This window comes from Solanum pennellii, chromosome 9 (assembly GCF_001406875.1).
Source record: "Solanum pennellii chromosome 9, SPENNV200".
Lineage (NCBI taxonomy): Eukaryota > Viridiplantae > Streptophyta > Magnoliopsida > Solanales > Solanaceae > Solanum > Solanum pennellii.
Genome location: NC_028645.1, coordinates 3005469 through 3026608, shown reverse-complemented (window position 1 = coordinate 3026608; position 21140 = coordinate 3005469). Strand labels below are relative to the sequence as shown.

Below are 21140 nucleotides of genomic sequence, written 5' to 3'. Positions count from 1 at the left end.
AAATTTTTATCTTAGTATTTTTATTTTTTTTATATGTAATGGCAGTCCTCTGAATAAAGTTTATTGTAGTCCACAATAATCATAAGATTACTTTGGTATAGAATAAATTGTTGAACACTAGAATGTCCGTCAACTCAGACCGAGCATTTTACCTTACTAATAGGATAGATGCAAGGAATTGATGTTATAAAGGTCATAACAAGTGAATCTGAATAAGTTATACCTAACTCAAAGCATATTACAAATAAGATATGATTATATCAAAACAATTTTAATATACTTTATGAACAAGGGGTGAAGTTCGTATTATGATTGACAAATGAATCAAATTAGGACACGTGGCTATAGGACTAGCCATGAAATAATGAAAACTGAATTATTGAATCGAATCAAATCAAATTTTTTTGTTATTTGGTAATTGAGTATTTTGTATGGTATTTGGGAGTAAAGTTTTAGAATTATGGCATTCGATTTGAATTGACACGAGACATTAGTACCATTCGGTATTTTCTGAATATCGTATTATTTACTTAATGAAGGTTATATATTAACATGCCAATTACTCATTAATACAAGTCCAAAGAGAAAAGTTAAAGAATAAACATAAACAATCCAAATACATGTCTTTTAGTTGTATCAAATTAATGTCTTCTTATTTATTGATCTTCTATTATAACGCTCCTCCACATTAGAAAAATAGAAATGATTGGATAAAATAGTACTATTAATTTTGTAATATAATTGGCTACAACTTCAAACGATATTATCGAATATCATATTAAATTAAACTAACTTATAAATTACCAAATTATAAATTTAAAATTTAAAAAAATATTTAATAACTACTTAACTATCAATTACTGAACCTGAAATTAATAATCTCGAACTGAATACCAAACTTCCATTCGCTAGATTGAAACCAAATAGACTTGGCCCTTTTTACCTCAATCTACTACTACTAGATAGACTATTCATAAATCAAATGATTGATCTTAATTTTCTTTGCTTTTTAATTATTTTTAACAAATTATATTTTTAATTTTTAAATAACATTTTCAGTGAACATCTATTATTATTCAGCACAAGACTTAACTGATCAGTTAAAGATGTAATTTTGGGATATGACTTTAAAATTTTCAAACATAACTTGGCATCCCAACCTCTATAATCGCTACCACATGCTTTAGTAACTAAGCTATATAAATATGAAATTGATTTAGTTTGTGAAGAGAGAACGATAACTGATAAAAATGAAAAGAAAGTGATGGCAAAAAGTAAAAAGTAGATTTATAGGGGGAAAGATGTAAATATTTTTAGCATGTCTATAGTTTTATGTAATAGCATTAATTGCTATTAGTAATTTTCAACATTTTTTATACATCTTTTTTTGGAATTATTTCGACTATATTCAGAAGAAAAAAAAACAATTAACCTCTAATTTGATTCATTGTGAGATTTTGTTTTTGATTATGGAAAGATAGTAAAAGAAAAGGAAATAAATAAAAGGTAAGAATAATAAGTAAAATTGGAATATGCCATTAATGGGAGTTTGCCATTTAGAAATTTAGGGAAGGGGTTCATCCGACGATATTTTGATTTTAAAAAGATATTCAATTGTTATTCTATTAAATTAAATTGGTATTGATATTTTTAAGTTTGATTTTGTTATTTTATATTATTGATGCTCGTAATCTGTTTGACTTTAACTTATATATACTTATTACTTATATAATAATAATTTTATACCTATATTATATGCATTTGTTAGTATTATTATAATGATACATGTGAATTGTATACATGTATATACACTTTTGATATAATATTTGATATTTCATTTTTAAATATTTATTATTAAATATCATACAACATCAAATTCCAAATTTTTTTTGAAAAATGCATATGAGATACATAATATTGAAATCCCACGCATCTTTATAGTTTCAAGTTATCTTTGCACCACATATATATTAGATGATTAATAATGTCAAAGCAATTTACATATATCTTAATTAATTATAGATTATATATATCTTTTATCAACATAATATTTGGTACCTTTAGCTATATATAATAAAATCTAATCTTGATTTTTGAGGTTATTATTTAAATTAGATAAAAACTTATATACATACAAATTCCACATTAACCTAATTAGAAACTTATTCATGATTATGCAGAAACTTTGAACTTATGATAAATACATATATAACGTATTTTTTCTCGAATATATTATTTTAATAAGTGAAGTCTTATATTTATTTTTTATTTCCATAAGGTAAAATAAAGAAAATAAACAACTCAATAATATTTTTGTTATTTAATCCAATAACATTCCATTAGATAGGAACAAATTTTTTGATAAAAGAGAAAAAGCTAAGATTGATTCTAAAGCAAAAATTCATGTGAATGAGAGTAATAGTTTTGGTTGAAAGTGCAAAGATATTTTTCTCAAAATGGGCTAAAGGGTCAAACACAAACAAGATTTGGCCCCTTCTCCTACTATTCCCCCAACAAACTAACAAAAAATGCAAAAAGAGAAATTGCCAACACTTCTCCTAGTCCTACTCTACTTTGTGAGCTGAATACAACACCACCAATAGTAAGCCAAAACTCTTGTCTTTCTCTATATTTCTTCAAAATTTCAAAGGATTTCTGCAATTCTCTTTTTGGGTTTTTGTCTCTTCAATTTCAGGTGCCATTTCTGAAGTGATAGGTTTGCCTTTGTTTTGAGAATCTTGATACAATCTATACAATTGTGAGGTGATTTATTCTTATGGGATTTTTGTTTAATGCTACTTGCTAAAGACTGTAACTTTTTGTGTTCTTCTATTGCATTTTCTCAATTTTTACAATTGTGAGGTTCTTTGTTCTAATGGGGTTGTTTTGTTTTTGGGTTTGTGTAATACTATTTAATAAAGATTGCATTTTTTTTACCTTCATGCTATTGAATTTTCTCAATCTATATGATTATGAGGTTCTTTATTCTTATGGGGTTGTTTTCTTTTTGGGTTTGTGTAATGGTATTTGATAAAGATTGCTTTTTTTTTTCTTCCTGCTATTGAATTTTCTCAATCTATACAGTTTGTGAGGTTTTTTGTGCTTATGGAGTTGTTTCTTTGTGGGTTTGTGTAATGGTATTTGATAAAGATTGCTTTTTTTTTCTTCCTGCTATTGAATTTTCTCAATCTATACAGTTTGTGAGGTTTTTTGTGCTTATGGAGTTGTTTCTTTGTGGGTTTGTGTAATGTTAGTTAATAAAGATTGTTTTTTTTCTTCTTCCTGCTATTGAATTTTCTCAATCTATACAATTGTGAGGTTCTTTATTCTTATGTTTTTTTTCTTCTTTTCGAGTTTGTGATATGCTACTTGATAAAGATTGCATTTATTTTTCCTGTAATTGATGTTTCTCAATCTATATAATTGTGAGGTTCTTTATTCTTATGGGGTTGTTTTCTTTGTGGGTTTGTAAATGTTAATAAACATTGTATTTTTTCTTTTTCCTGCTCATTGAATTTTCACAATTTTATACAATTGTGAGGTTCTTTATTCTTATGAGGTTGTTTCCTTTGTGGGTTTGTGTAATGCTCTACTTGATAAATATTGCCTTTTTCTTCCTGCTACTGTTTTTTTCAATCTATACACTTGTGAGGTTCTTTATTCTTATGGTGTTGTTTTCTTTTGGGGTTGTGTAATGCTACTTGATAAAGTTGATCTTTCTTTTTATGACAATGGAACCCACAACTGCTAAAACCATTTCATGTGCAATAGCTCGCAAACCACACAAGAGATTTAAACCGCACTACGCAACCTTGTGCGGTGAGCTTGACCTAGAAAGCAAGGGGTTTTGAACTTGAGACCTCCATTATGGGAATACCAAGCCAAACCATCTAAGTTCTCTTCCTGCTATTGCATTTTCTCAAGCTATACAATTGTGAGGATCTTTATTCTTATGGGTTGTTTTCTTTTTGAGTTTGTGTAATGCTACTTGATAAGTATTGCCTTTTTCTTCCTGCTATTACATTTTCTCAACCTATACAATTATAAGGTTCTTTATTCTTATGGAGTTAATTTCTTTTTGGGTTGGTGTAATGCTACTCGATAAAGATTGTCTTTTTTCTTCTAATTTCTGCTCTGCTGCTATTAGAGCTGTGTTAAACTTTGTGCTGTATTATACTCTCTAAATCTGAAAGTGTGGCACAGTTTTGGAGTTTGGTAACTCATACATGTTAGTAAATTTAGATTTGCGGACTAGAACCCCTTTTATAGCTACCACTTACAAGCTTCTTTTAAACAATGTGCGCTGCTTTTTCCTGTTTTATTGATTGGCAGGTGCTGAAAGAAAAAACTGGACTGGAACTTCAGATATTATCTAGGAGGTCGATTATATTTTTTCTGGATTAATCAGAATAGTTTGAGCTTGAGTTTGGGAAAATTCTGTTATGGCTACTTGTACGTCAGCTGTATTTATGCCTCCTGATACGCGGCGGTCACGAGGGGTCTTGACTGTTCTTGGTGGTAGAGTTTGCCCCTTGAAAATTCAAGATGAGAAGATTGGATACTTGGGCGTTAACCAAAAGGATACCTCAAGTTTGCCTCAATTCAAATGTTCAGCCAATTCCCAGAGTGTCAATCAGTATCAAAACAAAGACCCCTTTCTAAATTTACATCCCGAAATTTCTATGCTCAGAGGCGAAGGTAACAATACAATGACTACCTCTAGACAAGAAAGCTCTAGTGGAAATGTCAGTGAGAGTTTGATGGATTCATCAAGCTCGAACAATTTTAATGAGGCCAAAATCAAGGTGGTTGGTGTAGGAGGTGGTGGATCAAATGCAGTTAATCGCATGATTGAAAGCTCTATGAAGGGTGTAGAGTTTTGGATTGTGAACACTGATATCCAAGCAATGAGGATGTCACCTGTAAATCCTGAGTATAGACTGCCAATAGGTCAAGAACTCACAAGGGGACTTGGTGCAGGCGGTAATCCAGATATAGGGATGAATGCTGCCAATGAGAGCAAGCAGGCCATTGAGGAAGCAGTTTACGGCTCAGACATGGTTTTTGTGACTGTAAGTTCAACCTATGTAATAACTTTAATTGGAAAAAGAAGTTTTGGGTTATTGAAATACACTTTATTCTTTCCTTTGTTTTGTTTCCCCTCTCATTTGTCAGAAACTTAGATTTCATATACTATTGTATAGAAACTTCTAATTCTTTCTTTTTATAGTAAAACTAAGTATCTTCTTTTCGTGAGATACTACTTTCCTTAGTTGCTCGGACCCTTCAGTTTCGGTTCCGCACCCGTGTTGACACGACGTGGGTGTGGGATCTGTAGCGGATATGGTCAATTGATTTTGGGTACTTTGACCAAAATCGGAGAAATTTGGGACAGATGCAATGATTTCTATAATCAAACCAAAAGCTAAGGTGAAATGAAGAAAATGAAATACCTTGTATATCAAAATTTCTATGTCAATCTTTTTCGTTATTTCTCCTTTTGGGATTCTCCTCATGATCAATATTTCTCATCTGAAGACTTTGTATATTGACCACATAATATCTCATAATTTAGACTTATTACCCTATTGGACACCCACACTCGAATTTGAACAACTTAGCTTCTTTCTGTCCAATGTGCAGAGCAGCTGAAAGGTTTTTTCTAGTTATAGTACCAGATTGAATTGGTTAAATAAAATGCAGAATTCCTATGTTAAATGTAACTCTAGGTAATGAAGTGCAGTTAAAGTATACTCACTTAAACCTGGCAACACTCTTCCTCCCACCCCGTTTGCAAAATTTCTGAGCTCTTTCCCTGGCCCATAAAGACACTTGATACAGTAAAGGATGACTGTTGGAGGAAAGTACACTTAAATATGCTTTTTATAAACAAAGTTCAGTGTCTTTGGTGCTCATTAGAAAGATAGGTGTCACATTAGTCTGCTCCATCCCTTACAGCTTCTCTGATCTACCAACTTGAAATTGCTAATGTGCAACCTGAAGTGTGTCTGACTGCCTATTGCCTTCGTACTGCATAAGCTAAAGAGTTGAGGAGAATTAGTAGAGGAAGGAATCATTTAGTTTTTGATATAAAACACGAGTATCTTAATAGCCATTAACGCTACCAAATAAATTTGAAGTATATATTAATGGCTATTAATTGGCATTTTATATGTTTCTATGATTATGATTCTTTCAATAGTTTTCTGAATATTTCTAACTTGTGACTTACATACTTTTTTTTTAAGTTTCTAAAGATCTAATCATTCACAATTTTTTTTTGGTAAGAATCAATATTTAAATTAACACCGAAAATTATATGTTTTGCCTTTCGTACTTCAAACCGTACCTTCATTTCGGAAAGGAGGGTGAATTTTATATATAGTATTATTTTGTGAGGCAATGAGAAGATATTTCTAGTAACACAAGTTCCCAAATACGTGTGTACTTAGTATTCTCAGTTTAAAAGGGAAGGGTTGATAACAAGCAAAAAGGGGTCATTAGGTGAATCGGGAGCTGGAGAGAATAAATTTTGTTATGCTTAGCTTTTGAAATTGCAATCTGAAAATTGTTTCTCATTTATCTGATAGGACAAAAATAAACGATATTTCACAAGGATCTGGCGTATTGTATCATCCTTGCAAAGAGTTGATAAACTTTCAAAACAAAACATGCTTAATTGAATGAGAGGCTATGTTGGTACAAGCCTACAAGCGTAAACAGATGGTAACTAAAACGGTGCTTGTAGCATGGCTAGATCTTAGTATCAATCCAATACCAAGATATTTTAAACTTCAAATTATATCCGGAAGTCACAATTAAGTTTCTCTTAATGTGAAGAGACATTTTTTAGCATAATCATAAAAAAAGGATGTACCCAAGAATGTAATTTAAATTTATTCCTTGGCCTTTTGGTTCCAAGACTTTGTCAGATTGCATTAGCCTTATTAATCATCAACATGGTGCTATAAGCATCCAAGAAGGGCATCATATAGTACGCCATAAAAAAGTAAAAAGTGTATACCTACCCTTCATTCGAGATGGTATCAGGCCGTTTCTTGGTGTAAGAGAGGAATCTGATCTCCCGTTCTTTTAATTTTCGTGCCATGCTTATCATTCAATCAGTTTTGTAAAAGGCGTGCTTGTTCAAAAACTGAAGCGAAACTCAAAATGTGTTGAGCGCTTTACCTCGTGTAATTTGCCCTTCAGTGTTGTCATCAAGGTTCCAAGGCATACTTTTTCTTGCCAGTGAGCCTCTTCTGAAGAGGCGACGTATGTTTCTCCCTTTGCGCCTTTTTTCATTAAAGCCCAAACCTTATTTGTGCTTAAAGCTCCAATGGACCTTAGATCTTTTTTGTGCTTTTTGCTTTTGATATCAATCACTGCATTGAATACTAAGGATATATTTGCTTGAAAGTGCTGTAAAGCTAAATGTGGGATGATTACGTGTTATTATATGTAAATTAAAATTCCTCACATATCTTTAGAGTTTCCGGAGGCTATATTCTCTCACTTTTTGTTTCTTCCTCATATGTGGGCTCCAACATGTTATGTACAGGCTGGAATGGGTGGAGGAACAGGGACTGGTGCGGCTCCTATAATTGCAGGAACTGCCAAATCAATGGGTATCTTAACTGTTGGTATCGTTACAACCCCCTTTTCTTTTGAGGGACGAAGAAGAGCAGTTCAAGCCCAAGAAGGAATTGCAGCTTTGAGAGAAAATGTTGATACTCTGATTGTCATTCCAAATGACAAATTATTGACAGCTGTTTCTCCATCAACCCCAGTAACTGAAGCTTTTAACCTGGCTGATGATATTCTTCGGCAAGGAGTTCGTGGTATTTCTGATATAATTACGGTAAGTTTGTTAGTCACAGTCTTTTCTTTCATTTTCTGTTTTCTGCTTGCATAGTGCCTATGATTCTAAATAAGCATTTGCCTGATAATGCTTTAGGTCTAGGATCTTACTTTTATATGCATCACCAGGATGTGTTTTGTTTGTTCTATGCTTTGAAGGGAAATCTTAAACTATACACAGGTGAAGTATAAATCTCTAGATTTCCTCGCGCCTTAGTGTAAAACAAAGATGTATAACAACAAAAATAGCAACATACCCAGCGTAATACTACAAGTGGGATCTGGGGAGGGTGGTGTGTCCGCAACCTTACCCCTTACCTTGTGAAGATAGAGAGGGTGTTTCCGATAGACCCTCGGCTCATGATAAGGTAAAAATCGTCGTAGTAAATATAATCAATGCAATTGAAAGTTAGAGCTGATCTTACATGTGTTTTAAGCAAGATAGGAGAAATAAAAACTAAGAATTGGTTATGCCACAACAAATTGCCAATCTAGGGATTTGTATCGAAATAGATTAGGTGTTAAATGATACCTTATGTATTTCGGATGGAATATATAAAAAAGCATATGCATTTTCTATGGAATAATTTAGTCATAGGTCTAAAGTGTATTAGGGAGCACAATATTAAGTTGTAATGTATGCACTATGTGAATTTAGTGTTATTGGGCATAAAATTGTGATATTGCTTAAAAGTAATCTTGAAAATAACACTGGAAGTGATGAAGATGATGTCTAAAAAGGGAAGTAATTAGTTTAACAACTTTAATCAAGCTAATCAAGGTTAAAAAGTAACAATAAATGTAACTAATTATAGGTGTAAAATCTTCTTATAAGGTTCTATTGCGCTTGAGTTGTCGAGATTTTTTTCTTGAATCACATTAGGAGAAAATGATGTGAATACAACTTTAAGGAGGTGTCATTCAATGAAGCCTGGCTCACAAATGATGGTTGCCCTTGTCTCTTTTTAGTGTTTTGACATTGATATTAGTAAGTGGAAAGGGCAATTCCTGCATACGACCCACCCATTTGTTAACACTCATTTGGTACGTTATCAATAATGTAAAATGATGGTACATTTTGTGAGAAACAAAAATTTGAGATGGAACCAAATTGATTATTCCGACAAGTTATTGAGGCTTAAATAGCTAAGTTTATATGACCTGTAAAGGAAAGGAAATCAAAACAAATAAATACCTAATTAAAATAGGAGTAAATCAAGCTACCTACTATATTTGCCCATATGCTATAAAATAGTTCTAGGACTCTTAACACCCCTTCAAGCTGATGCATACAAAATTACAAATTAGATGTACCAAGCTTGTTTCATATATAACTCATTTGGGACCGGCTAAGGACTTGGTGAATGTGCCTGCAAGCTGATGATCAGTAGGCCTACAATTTGTCATCCATGTCTCTTCAAGAATATCAAGTGCATATTTCCTATGTGAGATGATAATTCTTGATTTGGATTGAGCAACCTCAATGCCCACGAAGTACCTCAATCGACCAAGATCCTTAGTCTGAAAGTGCTGGAAAAAGTGATGTCTGAATTTGGTAATTCCCTCATCATCATTACCTGTGATAAATGTGCCATCAATGTACACTACCAAATACATGCACAAACCTGGAGCAGAGTGACAATAGAACACAAAATGATCAGCTTCACTTCGTACCATGCCAAACTCCTGAATAACCATGCTAAACTTTTCAAACCATGCCCGAGGAGACTGTTTGAAGCCACAAAGTGCTCGTTGTAGTCTCCATACCATGTTACTAACCTCCCTCAGAGCCACAAAACCAGATGGTTGTTTTATATATACCTCATCTTCGAGATCTCCATGAAAAAAGACATTTTTGATATACAACTGGTAGAGAGGCCAATGACGAACATTAACCATGGATAAAAAGATATGAACTGAAGTAATCTTGGCCACATGAGGGAAGATATCATCATTGTCAAGACCAAAAGTCTGTGTATAAACCTTGACCATTAGTTGAGTTGTCTGTCCATTGGGGCCAACCTTCATTGTATATACCCAACGACAACCAATTGTGGATTTATCTAGAGGTAGAGGAATAAGCTCCCAAGTACCACTAGATTGTAAGGCAGGCATCTCCTCAATCATAGCTTGTTGTTGGTCTGGATGAGAAAGAGCTTCACGTGTAGTCTTAGGAATAGACACAAAGGATGGTGATGATACAAAGGCAATATGGGTTGTTGGCAAACAATGATAGCTCAAACAAGTATAAATAGGATTAGGGTTACGAGTAGAGCGATTACCTTTTCGTGTGTCAGCGGAAGAACTCAGTGTAGACAAGTACTCAGTAGGCAAGGATTTTGATGAAGGGTTTGAATCATTTGGGCGCGGACGACGATGATAGGTCAATAGTGGTGGAGGTGTAGAGGAGGAAGATGGAGTTATAGAAGATGAGGCGGAAGGGGAGACTATGGTGGGATCTCCAAAAGATGGAATTGGTAGAACCTCATTAATGCCTAATTTTTCAACAGAGGATGTAAAGTAGGGCTTACCTTCAAAAAAAGTAACATCAACGGACATAAGGTATCGCTGGAGGTGAGGTGAGAAACATCGGTATCCCTTCTCTACTTCTGAAAAACCAAGAAAGACACATTTAAGAGCACAAGGAGCTAATTTTTCTTTTTCTGGAGTGAGTGTATGGACAAAGCATGTGCTCCCAAAGACACGTGGTGGAAGAGAAAATAAGGTTGACTGGGGAAATAAAATAGAGTGTGGAACCTGATTTTGAATAGCAAAGGAAGGCATACGGTTAATAAGATAACAAGAGGTGAGCACTGCATCCCCCCCAAGATCCAATGGAACACTTGCTTGTATGAGAAGAGTGCGTGCAGTCTTAACAATATGACTATTTTTTCTCTTTGCAACCCTATTTTGTTGTGTAGTATAAGGACAAAATGTTTGATGAAGAATTCCACTGGACGACAGAAATTGTTTAAATTGAGATGATAAATATTCACGCGCATTATCACTACGAAAAGTGCGAATAGAAACACCAAACTGAGTTCTTACTTCAGCACAAAAAGTTTGAAATATGAAAGCTAATTCAGAAAGATCTTTCATTAAGAACACCCAAGTGTACCTTGAGTAATCATCAACGAAAGTAACAAAATACTTAAAATTCAATGTAGAACTAATTCTACTAGGACCCCAAATATCATAATGAACTAAATGAAAAGGAGACTCCGCATAATTATTAGGACTACGTGAAAAAAAATTTGGGTGTGCTTCCCTAATTGACAGGACTCACAATCTAACTTAGACAATTTAGACAAGTTAGGCATCATCTTTTGAAGTTTGGATAAACTAGGGTGTCCCAATCGTCTGTGGATTAACTCTGGAGAGTCAGATATTGAACAAACTGTAGTGGATTCATGAGGATTAAGATAATAAAGTCCATTTGACTCATGCCCTTCTCCAATTATCCTTCCTGTACAGAGGTCTTGTATAACAAAGAAGTCACTAAAGAATGAGACGAAACAATTTAAAGTCTGAGCCAAACGACTTATTGACATGAGGCTAAAGAGACAACCAGGGACAAGAAGAACATTATTCAGAGTCAAGGAAGGTAAGGGATTGGCTTGACCGATTCCGGTTGCCTTGGTTTGAGAACCATTAGCTATCCTAATTGTGGGAAGGGACTGAGAGTAAATAATATCAGACAATACAAATTTGTCACCAGTAACGTGGGTAGCAGCGCCTGAGTCCATGACCCAACAACCATGTGTGGTGGATTGTGAGATACTAGTAGCAGGATTAACAGGATTACCATTTTTGGCAGCTATTGATGAAGATGTCTGCTTACTCGCCTGGTACTGAAGAAAGTCATTGTATTCTATCTCAGACAAAGAGACCAGTCGATTGGTTGGATTACCAGTGGATTCAGTTTGAGGGTTGCTGGAGCCCATTAATTTAGTGCCAAACATGTCGAATCCAAGAGAAATGAAAACAGATCTATCAGTGTCCAAAAAAAAACGTGAATTTCGGAAAAGCACCTGAAATATAGATTGGAAAAACTGCTTGTTGTCTCGCTGGAAAATTAGATCTGACCGCTGGAAAGTGATTGAAATTAGTAAAGAAATTAAATGGGTAGGGTCGGAATGTTGCAACAAATCTACTGAAAAAGGAATCTGCTGGAGAAGTGGTCGGAAAACATCACAAGCGAGGATTCTGATTGTAACGGTGGTACTGATATATGCAAAGTACCCCTGGAGAATGTCGAAATTGTGGACTATGGAGGTTTTGCTGGAAAAACGCTCAACAATTTTGTTCCCTTACTTTATTCATGTTTTCTCACTAAAGAAAACTTTAATAAAGAATAAGAGTTTGAGAGAGAATTCACCTTGATTATTCCCACTAGCTATTGGGGTTTAAATATCTGAGTTTACGTGTCCTAAAAAGGAAATGGAATTAATACCTAATTAAAATAGAAAAAAATCTAGGATTAAATCAAGCTACCTACTCTATATATATATATATATATACACACACACACACACACACACACACTATAGAATATTCCATGATTTTAACACACTTTATCAAAAAATAAAAGAAGTAAAATGATGGCTCATTTATCACCACAAGCTTTTGATACTTACCATAGGATCCTCTTACTACTTCCAAGGCAAATGAGGCTCATTAAGTACTCATATCACTCCCCTTAGTAGGATAACTCCATGTATTCTTCATGCGTTCATCTTTACTTAAATGCATCTGAACTTATGGACCTAAATGTAGCAAATACATGTCAATTTTCTATATTTGGCATATTCTTTCCTTCTACATAAATTGGATTTTCTTTCCAAAGTGCGTTCTTCTGCTAATTTGGTGAATATCAAGGCTTGTATTTATTTATCCATGATATATCTGGCATGATTTACAGATTCCTGGGCTAGTAAATGTGGATTTTGCTGATGTGCGTGCTATTATGGCAAATGCTGGGTCTTCTTTAATGGGAATAGGAACTGCTACAGGTAAGCTCAAAAAGCCATTTGATAGTTGTTGGCACTAAGCCATTTCTCTTTGTTGGTTGCCTTTTAACTCATAATGTCATGTGATTTTAAAGTCTATGTGATGTGATGATGTGGCTTAATGAGACACACATACAGCCAACATGGCTAAATCATTATTTATGTGAACTTCACAATACATTGAATCAAAAAAATCTATGTATTGTTATTACTGATATAAAGGGCGTATGCAGCCTCACCCAAGGGTGTGGCCTAGAGGTCTCAGGTTCAATTCTCAGTGGAGCCAAATACATTAGGTTATATCTTTCCATCTGGACAAGCCGTGGTGGGAGTTCCCCTTTATATGTTCTGGTGGGAATTAGTAGGTACCCCGTGAAATTAGTTGAGATGTGCGCAACCTGGTGTGGACACTATGGTTATCACAAAAAATGAACATATGCAGCTGTCAGAATTTATCCATGGTGTCTAAATTTATGTGCTACTTATAAAAGTTATCCGCTAAACTTAAATATTGTATTCTGTTGAAGTCTTGTGTAAAATATTAGTCACGCCTGTGCCTATCAGTACATATTTTGCACCAGTTCCATTTTTCTTGTGCAAACGTCAAGTCCTTGACATATTTTAAGGTTTATAAGAACTGTAACAATCTAAACTGAAATAACAAATAAGCTCAAGGCTAATTTCCTGAGAAGTATTTGAGGTCGCGTATGCAGCCTTACCCAAGGGTGTGGCCTAGAGGTCTCAGGTTCAATTCTCAGTGGAGCCAAAAACATTAGGTTATTTCTTCCCATCTGTACAAGCTTGGTGGATAGAGTTCCCCAGTACTTGTGCTGGTGGGAATTAGTAGGTACCCTGTGGAATTAGTTGAGATGCGCGCAAACTGGTGGGGACACTCGGAGTTCTTTTTTCGTCTGTATAGAGCTTAGTGAAATGTGTAAGTTGAGGTGCAATGAAGGTCATGTTCAGTAGACAAAATGTTTTGCATTTCAACGAATTTCATTTATTAACGAAGAGAACTGGCTGCTGCAGATAACCGGAACAATTTTGTGTGATATTTCAGAATTTTCATGTAAGAAACGAAATATGTATCTGTTTCAATCAGTCGTGAGTGCACACAGAGAACATAAGAGAGCAAAGGAGGGGGTAGGATTCTTAAAGTCTCAATTAGTTTCTCGTATCAGTCCCTATAAATAAATGTGAGATTACCATAGGCCATAGGGATAGAGCAAATTATTTTTTCTGATGCTGCAGCAGATGGCGGAGCAGCCATCTGAAGATGGTTCCGGCGGCCGATGCGCAGTTTGCACCGCCACTCGCCCTTTCATCCTCCACTTTCTCCCCTTCAGAGGTCGCAACCGCCATCTTTGCACCGCCTGCATACTGGACTCCTACCCTGTCGGCTGTTCCTTCTGTCCCATCTGCTTTGATGTCTTCCTCCACAGCCCTCCTCCCCCTCACCTCCATCTCCGATGCTCAAAATGCATCTCTATCTCACACCTCTCTTGTATCTCTGATGCTGCTTCCTCCTCCCCTAGTTACTTGTGCCCTCCTTTTTCTAACCCTAATTTTCTTTCTTCCATATCACTCCGAATCCTGCTAATAATGCCATAGAATCAATCTCCATTTGGCTAACAGATTGTTGCCGCTGCTACCATTGCTTCTGAGTCTATCCACAATGTTGCTGATATGGCCAGGATTAACGCCGACATTAGGGTCCAAGAAGCTCTGTCAGCTAAGGCCGAAGCTGCCCAAGTTTTGGATAAGTTAAAGAATTTGTTGGGCAACCAAGATCATTAGTTCGGTTCCAATTTCTCGTCCACACTTGTTTCTAATACTCCAGGTAATGACACAGGGGGGAAAAGATAAATTGAAGCAAAAGGATGATCCTCTCAATAGATGCAAATGATTGTGATACCCTTGATGATTAGATTAAGTAGTTTCAATTCTAAAACAATGCTGTATAAGATTTTTCTTTTTCTGTTGTGTGGCTACTGGCATCTAGCAACTTCTCTCTATTTTTGAATGCTCGGCTATTTCAGGGGATGCTTTTTGGCGAACAAAGGAATTGGAATTATTCATTCAACTATATCTCGCTTACTGTTAATGCCTCTCTTTCAATATCGAGTTTTATATAATCTTTGATTTTAATATGGTATGCTCAATTATATCTTTTTTGTTGTTGGAGTTTTCTTTGACACATCTTGGGGTTACTATCCAAGGTAGTGGAGAGTCTGACGATGATGTCACACATCATATTCGTGTAGGGTGGATGAAATGGGGCTCACATTTGTAGTCTTGTGTTATAAGAAGGTGTCACCAAAACATAAATGCAAGTTCTATAGAGTGGTGTTAGACCAACTACGTTGTATGGAGCGGAGTATTGGTCAGTCAAGAACCCTCACGTCTAGAAGATGAAAGTTGCGAAAATGAGGATACTGAGATGGATGTGTGGGCTTACTAGGAGAGATATGAATAGAAATGGAGATATCTGGGTCAAGGTGGGAGTGGGCTCGATGGAGGACAAACTGCGGAAATAGAGACTGAGATGGTTTAGGATGTAAAGAGGAAATGTTGGATTCCCCAATACAGAGGTGTGAGAGGTTTGCTATGGATGGTTTCAAGAGAGGTAGAGGTAGGCTGAAGAAGAAGTACTCGTGAGAAGTGACGTGACGTGTCTCAGCGTTAAATTACCGAGGACATGACTTTAGATAAGACTTGGGAGACTATGAAGTACATATACCCTTCCAGACTAGTAGTTGTAGCATTCCTCTTGCAGTTTCTTTTTCTTCATTTTCTATTACTATCGGTTATTTCTTGTTCAATTATAGTATTATTTTGTCATGATACTGCTCCATTTTTTTTTCGAGAACACTTGTCATACTATCTTTAGTATTTTGTCGTGGTTTCTTCACTTCTAGTACTTCTTTTACCAGACTACTTTGTTTCTTGAGCCGAGGGTCTATTGAAAACAACCTCTCTACCTCCCAAGGTAGGGGTAAGGTTTGCGTACACATTATCCTCCCCAGACCTCACTGGTTGGATTACAGTGGCTATGCTATTGTCTTTTAGTAATGAAGAACTCTTCTATTTTAGTTTCTAACTTGGTGGGTAATGGACCCACTCATTTATAGTTCGTTTCTACTTTTTTTTTTTGTAGAAATTGGATTTATTGTTGATAAATGTTGTGCAAACTATACTCTCAAAGAAAAAGAAATGAAATTGTATTGTGATATTTAACTTCTGAATCATGCATGCTAATTTTTTATTACCGTGATGTCCGGGTCAACTTGCGTGCACCTCGATTATTTCCACAGGTACCTGCTATGTCCCACCAACATAGGTACTGGTAAAAGAGGTAATATAGAGTACATTAGGGAGTTCACGTAGGTTTTATAGAACCAATACAAAGTTATGCATGGTAGATCTACTATAGATGCGATATGTTATTTTTACTAAGAATAATGGATTTTTTTTGGGGAGGATGAACGATCTCCACATTGCTTGACCTAGAAAAATCTTTTGTTGGAGAATTTGGGAAGGTAGGTCTTATATCAAATAAAATAAATAAATGCCACAAGTGTCACTTTAGAAAAAGTGATCAAAAGTGTGAAAATAGTGAACGAGGTACAAAGGATTTTTGCCAAAACTATAGGTTAATACTAGTGCAGGCAGAATTTACCCACTTTTTGATAACCCTCCCATATTTAAGCGGATTGGGTGAGTGATGAACCCATTTTTAAACTGTAAAAAGTTGGTCGGTCATGGGTCAAGTATGGGTTGCCTTCGGTCAGCTATCGTGCATCACTCACAATTTCTTCAAATTGTTTTTGCTTCAGCAACAACTTTCTAGCATCTGCTATTCAAATAGTTTTTGCTTTTTAGAAGACTTCAATAGATATGATTTCCTTGCCACTGTTAACATTATAGGCTCTTATTTTTATATATAAAAATTATCCCAAACTAGCTATGTGTTGTATAATTAAATGTATACAATAGTTAACTAGATATGTAAGAACAACAAATAAATACACATCCACTCACTTACGCTAACACACACACACACACACAAAATTACCAGAAATCATCAAGTTACGGTATTACTAGATTTTAAAAGAAACACAAAGTCAGTTATATAAGATGGGGTACTTATTTTATCAACAAGACGAACAATTTACTCAAAAACTATTTTTATTTATTTTAAATGTCTACCAAGAAAACACATTTTATACGAGCTCTTTTATATGAAAAATATGGTTATGTGACTGATCATATTGTCTTGAGTTCTTGAATTATTCCCAAGTAGATTAAAAAATATACTATTTTGATATAACAAAAGTGAATATCTAGTTTCACCGATACACTGTTACAAATTATTAAACATAACTGAAGATATTATTTGTTCCAAAACCACATACTATGTAATGTGGGTAAACCCATTTTCAACCCGCCCATTAATGACCCAATCCATTTTTTACCCGCATGATTGGGTATTGACCCATGTTTGCTCAACCCATTTCCAACCCGCCCATTTGCCACCAACAGTTTATACCAAGAATCTTCCTTAAGTTCACTTTTATCCTTATGGTTGAGCTAACCAAATGAAGGGAGAGTGAAATCAACAAGGATCGTGGTGCCCACGTGCAGACAATTCAGATCTTTTGGTTCAGCATGCTTCTGCTAAAAGAAACATTTTCCAACTGAAACACCACCATAAAGGTAGAGAAGCGTGGGGTGGGGGGAGACTTTGGGCCTTCATGGAGGGAGAAAAGGGTTCCATATTCATGGCTCGAGGTTGTGAGGGAGTTATAGCCTTTGATTCCAATATGCTATGAAGAGAAATCTAAAGAAAAATGGCAGCCCAGTGCACTAAGCTCCCGCCATGCACAAATCCGATGAAGGGCCGGACTACTAGGTGGGTTTATTATATGCAACCTTACATTGCATTTCTGAAAGAGGCAGTTTCCACAGATCGTACCCGTGACATGATCCCCTTTAACCTAAGCAGACATCTGCATTGACATAAATAGCTGCTTGTAGAAATTTCAAATAGTGAACCTAAAAAATTGAATGTAATCTAAAAAGTAACATCTTTATCTGCTGATCTTCCCGTTAGGGAAATTGGAAAATAAATTCTTCGGACTGGACACATCTGACATGTTTCTGTGAGTTTCCTCCTATTATTGGATGCTATTTGGCTGCAGATTTAAGATTTCTTTCAATTCAGTCACTTGCTGACAATAGTGATTGATGGTCCATTTCCTGCTGGACCCCTTCTTACTTCTGGCTTTATTATTGCGAAAGGTAGAAACTGTGTGCATTTTTCTACGTTGTTTTGGCTATTTGATAATATTTCATGTCCAATGTACAACAACAACATCATATCCAGTGCAGTACACAAAGTGAGGTCTGAGGGAGGGTAGAGTGTATGCAGACCTTACTCCTACCTTCAGAGGTAGAGAGGTTGTCTTCAATTGACCCTTAGCTCAAGGAAAACAGTCCCCCAAAAAGAAGTAATAGAAGTACAAAAAAGAACAAATAATAACAAAACTGCAACAAAACCATATGATAGTCAAGGTATTAAGGAATCAGCAGCTATTAACATCAATCAACGGACAAGAAAATATAGGAGCAATACTACGACTAAGACAATGTGCTACTACCTACTACCCTAATTCATGACCTCCACTCCCTCCCATCTAAGGTCATGCCCTCGGTAAGCTGAATCTGTGTCATGTCATGTCCAATGTAAAACACCTAAATTCATCTGTAATATAGCAGGTTCGCATGCAAAATATGCATATCAAGATTCCAGATATGTATATCGTCCATGTATGGTTTTGTGTATCTCTCAAATAGTTGGATTTAGCTTTGCTAACAAGTTTTTTTTTTTGCAAGAATGGAGTGATGTTGATGCTGCTACTAACTAGTCAAGAAGAAAATTGATATTATTCGTTGATATTACAGGAAAGACCAGAGCGAGAGATGCAGCATTGAACGCCATTCAATCTCCTCTGCTGGATATCGGTATAGAGAGGGCTACTGGAATTGTGTGGAATATAACTGGTGGTAGTGATCTAACATTATTTGAGGTACCCGACTATTTTTTCTCTTGCTCTCTCTCTCTCTTCCGATACACTTACTAATCATCCTTAGTATGCACCTTTTGTTGACTGAAAAAGGCAGAAATGTATTCCATAACGTAGAAAAGATTTCGGCAGTAGAAGCCTTTTACTTTTTTCAGTGTAGAGATTTTTCTTATTGAAGATGGCATATATGAATGTGTGAATTTCCTTGTATGATCGTCTCTTACAAAGAAAAATAAGAGAGAAACTTTATCTAATGGTGCATGAGGGTTGTGAAAAGCTATGTTGCTTAGACTCTTCAAAAATGTCGACGGGTGCGTGTCAGATCCTCCAAAAATAGTGTATTTTTGAAGGATTCGACACGGGTGCGGCAACATTTTTGGAGAGTCCGAGCAACTTAGGTGAAAAGATCAAACAACCTATGCTTCTGGTTCATCCTGTTTCCTTATCTGCTGTTTCTCAGCATTAATGTATGCCAATGTTGTCATTTTTAAAGTGCGCTTAAGCCTTGAAGCGTGGTGCAAAACATGTTGAGCGCTTTGCCTCGCTTTATGCACGCTTCAGTGTCGTCATCAAGGCATGCTTTTCCTTGCCAGTGAGAGTGAGTTTAGTCCTGAAGATGCGACACAATAAACAATTGATATTTCACGTTAGTTCTTGTCAATTTCTTTGTCCATATATTTATTATTCATGCTTGTGATTATTAATCTTGGACTACACATACATGTTTATATTTTTCTCCGTAGCTCCATTTTTCAATAAATTCCACATTTGTGCTTAAAGCCTTAAAAGGATCTTAGAGTTTTTTTACACTTTTCACTTATGATAAAACTGATGCACGCACACCAATTGTATGCTTGTTTTAGGCATCAAAATCATGTCAGACACAAATTCACTCATTAAAGCTATTGAACATGACCACACCTGCCAAGTTGGATATCCAAATTTCTCTAGATAATTTTTGGACCGTTCGGCCCTTAAATTAGACTCTGAAAGGGATGCGAAGATTATAAGTTGTTATCCAATTTAATGAAGCTTTAAAACCAAAATATAATTTCAAGAAGTTAAAAATTTCATACTGTATGCTATAAAAACAAGTTATAATGTTAAATTTGTAGACTTCCTGTGATTTTCATACCATTTGAACAAAACTTCAAAATGTAAGGAAGAAAATTGTTTTCATGCCTTCTTGGTAAAAATGTATATTGAAACTCTTTATCTTATGTTGGATAGAGACAATTGTATGCAAAGCAGTCTTTGTACCTTGAGTTGAAAATATGTTGTTAATAGTTAATGATTTTGGGGTCAAATTTAAGCCTTGAGCAGAATTATGTACAAATTTAAAATATCTATACTAGTAAATTTATGGTCTGATTTTCTAAGTTATGTCCAATCCTCTCGTGTACCCAACATAGGTGTCCTTGGCCATGTCGCATAACTCCGCAATGATGATAACTGTTTTCTTAAATTTGGACCAGATACCAATTTATCATCATAACATCATTGTAGTGGTGATTTTGCCATATTCTATTATCAGTTTCAAAGCCTTCCTGACCTCCAATTTTGCAGAAAGTTTATTGCTTTTTCTTAGTATAATAAAAAGCTTTCATTGTATGCATTTGTTATTTTATGTTTGTGAGCATCCCCCGATGATGCTAATTTCTGACTTATCTGATTTGCGAAGTCAGCTCTCATATCCTTGCATGTCCTCTTTGCACCTTTTTAGGTAAATGCTGCAGCAGAGGTTATATATGACCTTGTGGATCCAAGTGCTAACCTCATTTTTGGGGCGGTGATAGACCCATCGATAAGTGGACAGGTATGTTCGTATATCTCAATAGGTTATTCCTTCGTTGACTTGATTCTTTGCAGATCTTGACATGTACCGAAGCGAAAAATTATTGACTCCAAGGCTTCTTATTAGATAGTTGAAAGATTGAACAGTTATGTCATAAATTGGGAAACTGATCTTTAATTTAATCAGAGATGAGAAAGAATAAATAGTTGACTAATGGTAAAAAATATACCGTAAGTATCACCTTTTTTGCGAGTTTTATATCTGAACTATCACCAGCTATTTATAAAAACACAAGGTAGGGTAAGGTTGTGTATGCCAACCCTCCCCAGACCCCACTTGTGAGATTGCACCGCGTGTGTTGTCTTTGTATCTAGTTAGGATTAAGGCCGCCCC

General features: G+C 35.4%; 1 protein-coding gene and 1 pseudogene across 6 annotated transcripts in view; both read left to right on the top strand.

The window, feature by feature from the left end:
- The first annotated feature begins 2447 nt into the window (after positions 1-2447).
- LOC107030649 (cell division protein FtsZ homolog 2-1, chloroplastic-like) overlaps positions 2448-21140 on the top strand; it is a 19931-nt gene continuing 1238 nt past the window's right edge. Inside the window, exons 1-7 of one of the 6 annotated variants that reach the window (XM_015231914.2) lie at positions 2471-2602; positions 2696-2763; positions 4333-5072; positions 7559-7858; positions 12779-12869; positions 18831-18955; positions 20676-20768. In XM_015231914.2, coding sequence (XP_015087400.1) covers positions 4443-5072; positions 7559-7858; positions 12779-12869; positions 18831-18955; positions 20676-20768 — 1239 coding nt within the window. In that variant the 5' untranslated portion in view covers positions 2471-2602; positions 2696-2763; positions 4333-4442. Of the gene's footprint in view, positions 2764-3797; positions 3935-4332; positions 5073-7558; positions 7859-12778; positions 12870-18830; positions 18956-20675; positions 20769-21140 lie in introns of those variants that run through there. The other 5 variants (XM_015231915.2, XM_015231917.2, XM_015231916.2 and 2 more) reach the window with 5 other exon arrangements.
- Positions 12876-15732, top strand: LOC107030654 (annotated as a pseudogene).